At 42.5% G+C, this 12,326-nt stretch overlaps 1 protein-coding gene across 7 annotated transcripts in view; it reads right to left on the reverse strand.

The window, feature by feature from the left end:
• ST7 (suppression of tumorigenicity 7) overlaps window positions 1-12,326 on the reverse strand; it is a 241,517-nt gene that overhangs the window by 68,651 nt on the left and 160,540 nt on the right. For all 7 annotated transcript variants that reach the window (XM_075929169.2, XM_075929170.2, XM_075929167.2 and 4 more), the window contains exon 9: window positions 1,363-1,477. In XM_075929169.2, coding sequence (XP_075785284.2) covers window positions 1,363-1,477 — 115 coding nt within the window. The remainder of the gene's footprint in view (window positions 1-1,362; window positions 1,478-12,326) is intronic.

Here is a 12,326-nt window from a genome sequence, read left to right on the forward strand (position 1 = left end):
CAAAAATCTCTAATGTATTTACCCTTACAATGTCCTGATGAGGTAGGGAAGTGCTATTAACTCCATTTTCAAGATGAGAAACGAAGTGACTTCCGAAGTCACCAACGAAGCCTGTAGTGGAGCAGGGAATTGAATCGGACTGCCCTTATCCCTAGGCTAATGCCACAACCACTGGACCATCCCTCCTTTAATTGGAAGGCACATAGTGAATGAGGCAGGAGATCACATGAGTACGAACTGTCTCATGGTTAAGGCAGTTGAATGCTGCCCTGTAAAACTGGATTCTATCACTGCCTCTGGCAAAGAGTGCCTCTGTGGTGCTGGGCAAGTCACTTAAACCAAATTTTACAGAAGTGCTCATTAACTGCATTCCACACTTTCTGAGTGCCCGGCTTGATATGCTGCAACTGAAGACAATGGGATCCGTGCTTTGGACATAAAAAGTGTTATATAAAAGGATTTAATCTGAAAAATCAGGCCCTAGATGTTTCAAATTGAGAATCTCAAAAGGAGTGAAAATTTATTTGGCTTAATCCCCAGCATATTGTCTGTGAAACGGGGATTTTGCCACTTCCTCACCTCACAGAAGTGAGGAAAAGATAAATTAATTAATGCATGTGAAGCACTCAGATATTGTAGCAATGAACACCAAAGAACATGACAAAATATTCAAGAACCAATTATTTATGAGAGCAATGTTCCACGTGTGCACTGAATGAGACAGAGATCCTGTAGAAAATACAGTATGTGATCATATAATTAAAGACTGAATAATAAAGAGTATATGCAAGGAAGCACAACTGAAGTTGCACAAGCAACCGAAACTCTAGCATTTCCTATCTTTTGCGGCTAAGTCTACACTACGAGTTTTCTTGGCAAAAAATATGCTAATGAGGGACCCAATTTCATGAGTCACAATCTCATTTGCATATTTCCTGCTGATCCTTTTTTGCGCTGGGGTTTTTGTGCAAAAACAAGCAGAGTGGACGTTTCCTTTTTGCACAAAAACGCCTTTTTCCGTAAGATATCTAAGGATCTTGTGGAAAAAGGGGATTTTACGCAAAAAGAAAACTTCCACACTGCTTGTTTTTGCGCAAAAACCCAAGCACAAAAATGGATCGGCAGAAAATATGCAAATGAGATTGTGACTCATGCAAATGGATCCCTTATTACCATATTTTTTGGCGAGAAATCTCGTAGTATAGACATAGCCTGAATGTTTTACTTTGTAAATATAACAGTGTTCTTTTCACATAGGTCTTTTTGTGTACAATATTATGCGCGCGCGCACACACACACACACACACACACACACACACACACACACACACCACACACACACATATATATAGTTGGACTTACCATCATATTTTGCTAAAACTGCCTGAACATCTGCATAGGCTTGTAACTCCAACAGAGCTTCTAGCAGGTTTTCATGGATGTTGAACATGCTGAGCAGAGGAAACTCCTTCATTAACTAGAAACAGTAATAAAAGAAAAGGGTTAAACTAGTAACATAGAATGTGGATTTTCATTCAAAATTTACTAAAATAGCTAATTAAAAACATTCAGACCCACAGCTCACGGAGTGTCCTCCAATGCTATTGGAAAGACTCCCATTTAGATCAAGAACCTGGGAAACAACATGCCTTGCATGTGGTTTAATTAGTCTAAGAAGAGGGTTATCTGAATGGACAACTCCCTTTCAAGTGACTTGTTGCTTTTAAAAATGAGGGAGTATTGCAGAGGAAAATTAAATTGAACAAGCCCCCTCATAGATTGTGGATTGTATATTTTAGTATTAGCTCACTCCAATGGATATGGGGAAAACAAGAAAATATGTAGAAAAACCCCAAAGTTTTAAAGGGTACGCCTACACTGCACGGCTATTCCAAAATAAGCTAATCTAGAATAGTGCTATTTCGAAATAAGCTATTTCAGAATAACGTCTACACTGCAGGGAAGCCTCAGAATTAGTCCAAGGCAGGCTTCCCTAATGTAGATGTGCTATCTACATTTAGACCTCCAGGAGGCACTAGGGAGTAATAACTCAGAATGGGCCTGGTGAGGGGCCATTTTGAAATAGTAGCAGTGGAGCATCTACACATGCCTTATTCAGAAATAGCTATTTCAGAATAGGCGTTATTCCTCGTAGAATGAGGAATGAATAAAAATGATTAAGACCTACACCTCTACTTAAAAAAACTTTTTAAAAGAGTGCTCCTGTAGTACCCTAGAGACTAGCACATATATATTATGAAAGCTCATGATACTGTATATTTTGTTAGTCTCTAAGCCAGGGATGGAGAACCTCAGGTCCGGGAGCTGGATGCAGACGCCAGTTTGCCTGGATCCAGACCCCAAGACTCAGAGCTCCCCCTAGCATTGAGGAGCCTGCACTGGCACTCCAAGTCCCCCCGCTGCCTCTTCGCGGGACTGGATCACACACAATCTACCAACCTAGGCCCCACTAGGCTCTGATGTGTGAGGGGAATGTGGGGAGTGTCTTTCTCTTTCTCAATCAGGGGCCACATCAGTGAGGACTTGTTTTTTGGATTTTAGCTCCTAAATGATTTTTCTGTGGGTCAGCAGCCCCCCAACCCAAAAAAGTTCCCCACCCCTGTAATCCCGGGTCTACACTAGGGAGTGATTTGAAAACAACTCCCAATATTTCAAAACAACAAGTAGAGAGTCCACACTACCAAGCCAGTTATTTCAAAATAATAACTTTGAACAGAGGAAACTCCTTCATTAACTAGAAACAGTAACTAGAACAGGCACTCAGATATTTTAAAATAATAACTCTTGGTTTCCACGAGGAATAATGCTAATTTCAAAATAGTGGTAGCGTGGATGCTCCACTGCTGCTATTTTGAAATAACTACTCCCCAGAGTAATTCAAAGTAATTACTCCCCAGTGCTTCCTGGGGTTCTAAATTGAGGCAGCGTGTCCACATTAGCGGAGCCTGCCTTGAACTAATTTTGAGGTTTCCCCGTAATGTGGACACGCTACGTTGAAATTATTATTTTGGGAGTTATTACTTTGAAATAAGTTATTTCAAAGTTATTTCAAAATTATTTCCTAGTGTAGACATGCCCTAAGGTACTACAGGACCACTCCTTTTTTTTTAAAAAAAAATTAAGTTACAGATTAATATGGCTACCCCTTAAAACTTGTCCTATGCTTCATAGTCATTAATTATTATTTAACATTGGGATCTATCTATCTCCTTCCTTTCCTCCTTCCCTGCTTTCCTCCCTTCTTCCCTCCAGAATTGTGCATCGTAATAACAATGGCAGTTAAACATATTTTCAGCCAATTCAGGTTAAGAAAATGCTTGACCCAAAATGGAAATTAGATAAGGCTGTCATACTAATTTAATACTACCACAGCTAAAGAATCTGTATCTTATAACAAACTGAGACACACCTTGTAGACTCAGACATTATTTTAGTGGGTGTTAAAAGTTGTGACTGAAGTAGATCCATTTGATGAACTGGCTCTTTAAGAAAGCCAGAGATTGGCAGAATGCTGGTTGACATGTATGACCAAATTCTGCTACATGTAGCTCCAAATTACTACCAGCCAGTTGAACTTGATAAATAAAAACATCTTTTATTTCACTTGCCATATAATTCCACATCCTTTAGGCACTTTAGTGCAAGTTAATTTCCCTGTTTTATTGCCCACATAGAAAATCAAGTTAAAGAAGTGCCCTTTGTAATGTCAAATGGTACCCTAAAAATTGTAGTATTAAGGGATCCTGGTTCCCACTGTGGTTGTATGGTGTTTGTGCAAAACATGATAGATTCTTTAACTGGCCTAAAGCTAGGGTAGCTAAATTACTGCCAGTTCTTCTTTGTCCCATCACTCTCCAAAGTACAGGGTGTGTAATAGGTGCATCCTTGAATTTCATTCATCCCCATCTGCTGAAAGGCTCTCCTGAGGGTGATGGAAGCCAAGTGTAAGCTAGAGAAGCTCTGAAAATGCTCAAATGTGTACCAGAACTGAACTGGCCCACTGCCAGCTCCAGGGTTTGGGGATGTAAACATATTATCCACCCACCTTTACATTTCCCCTCCCCCCAAGTCCTGCACGGAGTGGAACTTATCTGTAGCCAAGGCTCAAATCCCAATTGATGGAGAGGCTCTCAAGAGACCTACAAGAAGATACTATATTTCTGTACTCATCTGAACTGCATATAAAGGTCTAATATTAAATGTATGGTACTAAGACTGCTCACTGACATCCATTATACACTTGAGGCCAAATTAATGTAATGAGAAATAAAATCAGAAATTTGCAGATCAGTGTTAACACTTTTCTCTATTGGGTTCCAAGAAGAGAAATACTAATGAGCTGATGTAAAGTCAAACCACAAATGCAAACTGAAAATGGGGAAAAAACAGTAATAACTATAAATCCCACCTGAAAAATCTGAGGAAATTAATATAATTAAAGAAACTGAAGAGAAATAATGAATTATAATCTCCCAAATGGGCAATATGAGCAAAAATACAGCAGTCTGGAAGCAGAATGGTGGAAGAGTATTACAAAATCTGGAACACGTGGAACAGGGAATTAAACTGCATTCAGGAAAGGCTGCTAATAGACAAACAGAAGTGGCAAGCTCACAGGATGTAATACACCTCTGTGCGGAGGGCCAAGTATAAATTACCTAAAATGTATTTGAAGATTAAGTGGAACTTGAAGTGGTAAATCAGCACTGATCTGGATTGGTTTAAGTGGCTGTTACTGGAGATTAATAATATTGCACACTCTAGAGATAAGTAAACTGGTAGAGTCAGGCCTGAAGTAACAGCACATAGTCCAGTGTGAAAGGAGTTTTAAGATAGTTGCTACTGTCACTGCTACAGCCTAAAAATCAGTCTCAATTCTCCTCAGCCACCTGCAACAGAAACCTTTTATGTTTTTCCTGTCTGCCTCAAAATAAAAATAACCAGTGAGATGTGAGGGCCAGAAGCTGTCTCCCTTATGCTGTGAAACCAAGTCGAGTGTTTCACAACATCAGGTACTACTTAGCTGGAGTAAGGATGGCAGAGTCAGATTTTAAGTAAATAATAACGCCAAAGCTCACACATTGCAGGCTACAAACATTCCCCTCTGAAGAATTAAGAGTGACCACCTCAATTCCCGGAGAGTGAATAATGGTTATTAGACTAGCTGTCTCTTTGTTAGTGAAGAAAATGGAAGAGCTGCAGCCAATTCTACATGTACCGTGTCCAGTAAAATTATCCTGGTTTACTTAACTTCTCACTGACATCAACCATTGATATATATACAGGCAGTCCCTGGGTTACGTACAAGATAGGGACTGTAGGTTTGTTCTTAAGTTGAATCTGTATGTAAGTCGGAACTGGCATCCAGATTCAGCCGCTGCTGAAACTGATCAGTTTCAACAGCGGCTGAATCTGGACACCAGTTCTGACTTACATAGAGATTCAACTTAAGAACCCCAGGCGTCCCCAAGTCAGCTGCTGCTGAAACTGATCAGCGGCTGATTCCAGGAAGCCCAGGGCAGAGCAACTCTGCCTCGGGCTTCCTGTAGTCAGCCGTTGGTCAGTTTCAGCAACGGCTGACTTGGGGACGCCTGGGGCAGAGCAGCTCGGGTGCTGCTGGGTTGCTCCAGTAGTGCGGCCGCTCCTCGGGGCTACTGGACCAACCCAGCAGCACCCCAGCTGCTCTGCCCCAGGCGTCCTGATTCAGCCACTGCTGAAACTGATCAGCAGTGGCTGAATCAGGACTCCTGGGGCAGAGCAGCTGGGGTGCTGCTGGGTTGGTCCAGTAGCGCCAAGGAGCGGTGCTGCGGGACCAACCGGCAGCGCCCCACCTGCTCTACCACAGGCCCCGGGCTTTGCTCCACATCTCCCTGGTCTGCTGGGGGGGGGCACTAGCTGTGTCCCCCCCAGCAGACCAGGGAGACGCGGAGCAAAGCGGCGTCTCCCGCCGCTCCACTCCTCCGGGGCAAGAAAATCCCCGTTCGTAACTGCGGATCCGACATAAGTCAGATCCACGTAACTCGGGGACTGCCTGTATATATTTTTACTGTCTCACTGTGAAAACCTTGCATCCTATAGCAATATAGTAAAGAGCACTGTCTGGACTGCGAGATCTGCAAACTGACAGTGTTAACACAGATTCCATCAAGGAAAGGTCCTAAGTTGAGAAGTCCAAACAGCTATCATGAAATCAATGTATGCAGCCCGTACAAAAATAATTGACCACTCAACTTACTCTAAGATTCACGCAAACACACCAGAGAATATACTGTGTTAAATAATCTGTTCACATGTTATGTGAGTCTCACAGTAAGTTGCAAGTTACTGCTTTTTTATTTTAAATTTGTTTCAGTCACAGCATGAATGCCAGAAAGTAAAACCACCCTGATGGAAACTTTATAAAAATAGGTCAGCTTTTAGACGGAGCAATTAAAGTGTGCCTTTAATCAACAGCATGGAATACAAACCATGCTATAGATGGAAACACAATACTGCTAGATGCTCACTAGCAGGTGTTTTGCTAGCCAGAGTGGAAAATATTTTCCGCTCTCCACACCCTCCGTGTGGCCTAGCAATACAAAGAAACAAGACAACAATCACCAGAGAGAAGAGAGAAAAAAAGGCCAAAGTGGCACAGCGGTGGCACCTCCCCGGAAGTTGATATCCAGAACAATCTCCCTGTTCACTAGAGTTACCAACTTTCTCACACAAAACTGAAGGCCCCTGCCCCTTCCCTGAGGCCCCACTCTCGGCTCTCTTCATCCCCTGTTCACTGTCTGGGATAGGGCAGAGGATTAGGGCATAGGGGGTGAGGGCTCTGGCTGGGAGTGTGGGCTCTAAGGTGGGGGCAGAGATTGATAGATTTGGAGTGTAGAAAGGGAATCACAGCTGAGGCAGGAGGTTGGAGCGTGTGGAGGGTGAGGGCTCCAGTTGGGTGTGCATGCTTTGGGTCAGGGATGAGGATGAGGGGTTTAGGGTGCAGGAGGGAGCTCAGGGCTAGGGCAGGGAGTTGGAGGGTGGGGAGGGGCAGGCTCTGGGAGGGAGTTTTGGGTGTGGGAGGGGACTTTGGACCAGGGCAGGAGTTGGGATGCAGGAGGGGATTCAGAGTGCAGAGTCCTGGTGGCGCTACCTGTGTGACTCCCAGGAAATAGGCACCAGATCCCTGAGGCAACTAGGTGGTCAGGGAGGCTCCGTGCGCTACTCTCATACATGCATGCACAACCCCCACAGCTCCCATTAGTTGCAGTTCCAGCCTCTCTGCATCTAGGACCAATGCAAGTAGGGATCCTACCTTATCCCCGGGCCCCCACTGCACTGCCAATCAAACTTTTAATGGTCTGGTTGGCAATACTGATCAGAGTCCCCAGGATCCGTTTTCATAGAAGATTATGGGTGGAAGAGACCTCAGGAGGTCATGTCCAACCCCCTCCTCAAAGCAGGACCAATCCCAACTAAATCATTCCAGCCAGGACTTTGTCAAGACTGGCAGTAAAAACCTCTGAGGATAGAGATTCCACCAACTCCTTAAGCAACCCATTACAGTGCTTCATCACCCTCCTAGTGAAATAGTTTTTCCTAATATCCAACCTAGACCTCCCCCACTGTAACTTGAAACCATTGCTCCTTGTTCTGTCATCTGCCACCCTGAGCATAGCCTAGCTCAATTCTCTTTAACCCCCCTTCAGGTAGTTGAAGGCTGCTATCAAATCCCCCCTCAATCTTCTCTTCTGCAGACTAAAGAAGCACAGTTCCTTCAGCCTCTTCTTATAAATCATGTCTCCCAGTCTCCTAATCATTTTCACTTCCCTCCACTGGACTTTCTCCAGCAGGGCCCCTGGTCAAGGTTGGGGAGGGTCCAGGTCTGTGCTCGCAGAAGGGGCGGGGCCTTGGGCTTATTGGCACAGCCAGACTTCAACGCCGCCTGGAGCGTAGCACCTCCTCAGCCCTCAGAGTCACCCAGAGCATGACACACAGCGCTCCAGCAGCAATTTAAAAGACCACAGTAATAGTGGTGGTAGCTGCAAGCCCTGGTCCTCTTTGAATAGCCGAGGCCTTGAGGCAACTGCCTTATTTACACCTCCCTCCCATCATCAGGTCTTCTCTCCAATTTGTCCACATTATTTCTGTAGTGAAGAGGCCCAAAAACTGGATGCAATATTCCAGAGGTGGCCTCACCAGTGCCAAATAGAAGGAAAATAGTAATTTCCCTCAATCTGCTGGCAACGCTCCTACTAATGCACCCCAATTGTCAGCCTTCTTGGCAACAAGCACACGCTGTTAACTCATATCCAGCTTCTTGTCTACTATAATCTTTAAATCCTCTTCTGCAGAACTGACACTTAGCTAGTCAGTCTTCAGCCTGTAACTGTGCATAGGATTCTTACATCCCGGACTGAAGTGTCATTAGAGGAGGTTTTGGAACAAATAGAAAAACTTAATGTTAACAAATCTCCGGGACCGGATGGCATTCAACCAAAGGTTCTAAAAGAACTCAAATGGGAAACTGCTGAACTATTATCTGTGGTTTGTAACCTATCCTTTAAATCGGCTTCCGTACCTAATGACTGGAAGGTAGCCAACGTGACACCAATATTTAAAAAGGGCTCTAGTGGCAATCCTGGCAATTACACACCAGTAAGTCTAACTTCAGTACCGGGCAAATTAGTTGAAACAATAGTAAAGAATAAAATTGTGAGGCATGTAGAAGAACATAATTTGTTGGACAAAAGTCAACATGTTTTCTGTAAAGGGAAATCATGTCTTACTAATCTATAGAGTTCTTTGAAGGGGTTAACAAACATGCAGACAAGGGGGATCCAGTAGATATAGTATACTTAGATTTTCAGAAAGACTTTGACAGGGTCCCTCACCAAAGGCTCTTGTGTAAATTATATGGCCATGGGATAAGAGGGAAGGCCCTTTCTTGGATTGAGAACTGGTTAAAAGACAGGAAACAAAGGGTAGGAATAAATGGTAAATTTTCAGAATGGAGAGGGGTAACTAGTGGTGTCCCCCAAGGGTCAGTCCTGGGACCAATCCTTTTCAACTTATTCATAAATGATCTGGAGAAAGGGGTAAGCAGTGAGGTGGTAAAGTTTGTGGATGATACCAAACAGTTTAGGATAGTCAAGACAGAAGCAGACTGTGAGAGACTCCAACAAGATCTCACCAAACTGAGCGATCGGGAAACAAAATGGCAAATGAAATTTAATGTGGAAAAGTGTAAAGTAATGCACATCAGGAAAAATAACCCCAACTATACATACAGTATGATGGGGGTAATTTGGCTATGACAAATCAGGAAAGCGATCTTGGAGTTATCATGGCTAGTTCTCTGAAAACTTCTACACAGTGTGCAGCGGCGGTCAAAAAGGCAAATAGGATGCTAGGAATTATTAAGACAGGGATAGAAAATAAGACACAGAATATCTTATTGCCCCTGTATAAAACTATGGTACGTCCACATCTTGAATACTGTGTACAGATGTGGTCTCCTCACCTCAAAAAAGATATTTTGGCCTTGGAAAGGGTTCAGAAAAGGGCAACTAAAATGATCAGGGGTTTGGAACGGGTCTCATATGAGGAGAGGTTAAAGCGACGGGGACTTTTCAGTTTAGAAAAGAGGAGACTGAGGGGGGATATGATAGAGGTCTATAAAATCAGGAGTGGTATGGAGAGGGCGGATAAAGAAAAGTTATTTATTAGTTCTCATAATAGAAAAGCTAGAGGACACCAAATGAAATTAATGGGTAGCAGGTTTAAAACGAATAAAAGAAAGTTCTTCTTCACACAGCGTGTAGTCAGCCTGTGGAACTCTTGTCAGAGGAGGCTGTGAAGGCTAGGACTATAACAGAGTTTAAAGAGAAGCTAGATAATTTCATGGAGGTTAGGTCAATACAGAATTGGTGTCCCTGGCCTCTGTTTGTCAGAGGCTGGAAAAGGATGGCAGGAGACAAATCTCTTGATCATCTCTTGATCCACGCTTTCTGGGGCACCTGGTACTGGCCACTGTCGGCAGACAGGATACTGGGCTAGATGGACCTTTGGTCTAACCCAGTACGGCCATTCTTATGTTCTTATGTTCTAAGTGCAGGATTCTGCAATTGTCCTCCTTGAACCTCATAATAATTTTTTTGGCCCAATCCTCCAATTTATCTAGATCACTCTGGAACCTATCCCTACCCTCCAGGATATCTACCTTTCCCCCCCAGTTTAGTGTTTCGTACAGGTGTTCCCATCAAAAGCCAGATGCCCAGCAGCCCTACTGTTCACCTACGCCTAAAACCAGCTCTGCTCATGATAGGCCAAACTCTGTATTGCTCTGAGGAGCATAAAGGCAGTCCCGTTCCCTCCTCCCTCATACCAATTACAGGGTGAGAGCAGCTCCCATGGAGGAATGTAATACTGGCCAGGTTCCCTCTGTACAGCATGGTCACAGAGGCAGAAAACCTTCTGGAGTTTCCGCTGCCTCTGGCCAATGTGGCTCCATGCAGCTAATATGCTTACTGTAAGCTGTGCCCAACAGACACAGGTCTAGCCCTAAATTAATAGACTTATTTTCAGTGAGGTCACAGATCTACATTTCTCAAAACTCTTTTCCCTAATCTCTCTTTTAAAAGATCCATACTATGATAAGACAAATACATCCTCTTTAGTAGCAGCTACTGCAACACCTCACCTCACGTCAAAAAAGAGAAGTACTGTTACCTCTTGTACCAAGGTACTGACTAGACTCCAGCAAAATATGCATCAAGCTTCAACAAAGAGTCCTCTCCTTAAGTATCTATAGCAACCAAAACACTCTTATTAAAGTAACAGAAGCTTAGCAGACAACACTGGTCAGGGCTAACTAATAATTTCTATGTAACAACCTTGGTTCTATTGTACAACAGAATCAGCTGGATCCTCAGATGGCATAAATGGGTCCAATTCCACTGTGCTAGGGCTATTTATACTAGCAGATAAACTGGTCCAGTGTGTCTATAAAAGCATCATTCTGAACTAAAAGTTAACATGGATCATTTTAAGATATACACAATGTGTATAGAATCACAGAATCATAGAATACTAGGACTGGAAGGGACCTCGAGAGGTCATCGAGTCCAGTCCCCTGCCCTCATGGCAGGACCAAATTCTGTCTGTATTAGTATACACTAATACAATATACAAAATGTATTAGACTGTAGTTAATTTGGGATTTTATTTGAACTTGAATCTAATCAAAAACATCTTCCAGTGATGAAATTAGGAAATTAGGTCCATGTTGTATTTGCTTTGGATGTTTGGGGACAAACATGTACATGTGTAGAAAGTGAAACAGATTTTAATTAGGAAGTTCATTAGCTGTACTGTACATATACATAAATATTAGTGCTACTAGGTAATTAATACTTATTTTAATACTCATTTTAAAATATCTTCAATATGTGATTAGTACTTTTATGACTGCAACCTGATAGAATAATTCTGGAAACAAATCTTAAATTATTGTATGTCTTCTCAATATTCCTTCGAGTCACATATCCGGACTTGCCCCAAGCCATATTGCATGATGTAGGGTAAGTGATTTCTGTGACGAATGTGCTAGGATGTTGATTAATTTAAAATGCTTTTTCAGTGCATGGAAATCCCCTCGACTTACTGGAGGAAGAACAAGTTTTATCTGTACAAGAGTGGTTTATGGAAGGCAGACATCCTTCCCTCGGAATATTTCACTCATCAATTTGTCTACATTTAGATATAATTTTTGATTGTTCTTAAGGAATGCAGCCATATATTTTGTGTCCAGCTTTCTCCCTGTGATGATATTATCCCCATACATCAATTAGCAATGATACATTATTCATACAGAAAACAGTTTTAAGTTACAGTATATGCCCTACATATAGTCCTTGGGACTCACGGGAACATAGAAGTGGATAAATGATCTTTACTATAACTTGGCGTTGACACATTTATTCTCATAAGTCTCTACTGCACTGTTGATGTACATGTATATGTATTTTATAATACACTATATGCCATATTATTTGTCGTTTATATGCTCCCAATAAAACAACAAACCAAAACACTTAGTGCTAGGTTCAATTGAGCATATTCATGAATACAACAATAATTTTAAGCTCTTGGCTTAATCTGAAAAAATTGCACTTAAATACAAAGAAAACTTGAAATCTCATCTGTCCCAGCTCCTAGTAACACTATTCCTAGCAATTGTATCTGAAATGGTAGCATTTTGTCTGTCATCTTTTAAATGTCCTGCCCTATTGGTACTGGGAATGTCAACCACCACCTTCAAGACCCCA

Source organism: Pelodiscus sinensis, chromosome 1 (assembly GCF_052426305.1).
Source record: "Pelodiscus sinensis isolate ZL-2025 chromosome 1, ASM5242630v1, whole genome shotgun sequence".
Taxonomy (NCBI): domain Eukaryota; kingdom Metazoa; phylum Chordata; order Testudines; family Trionychidae; genus Pelodiscus; species Pelodiscus sinensis.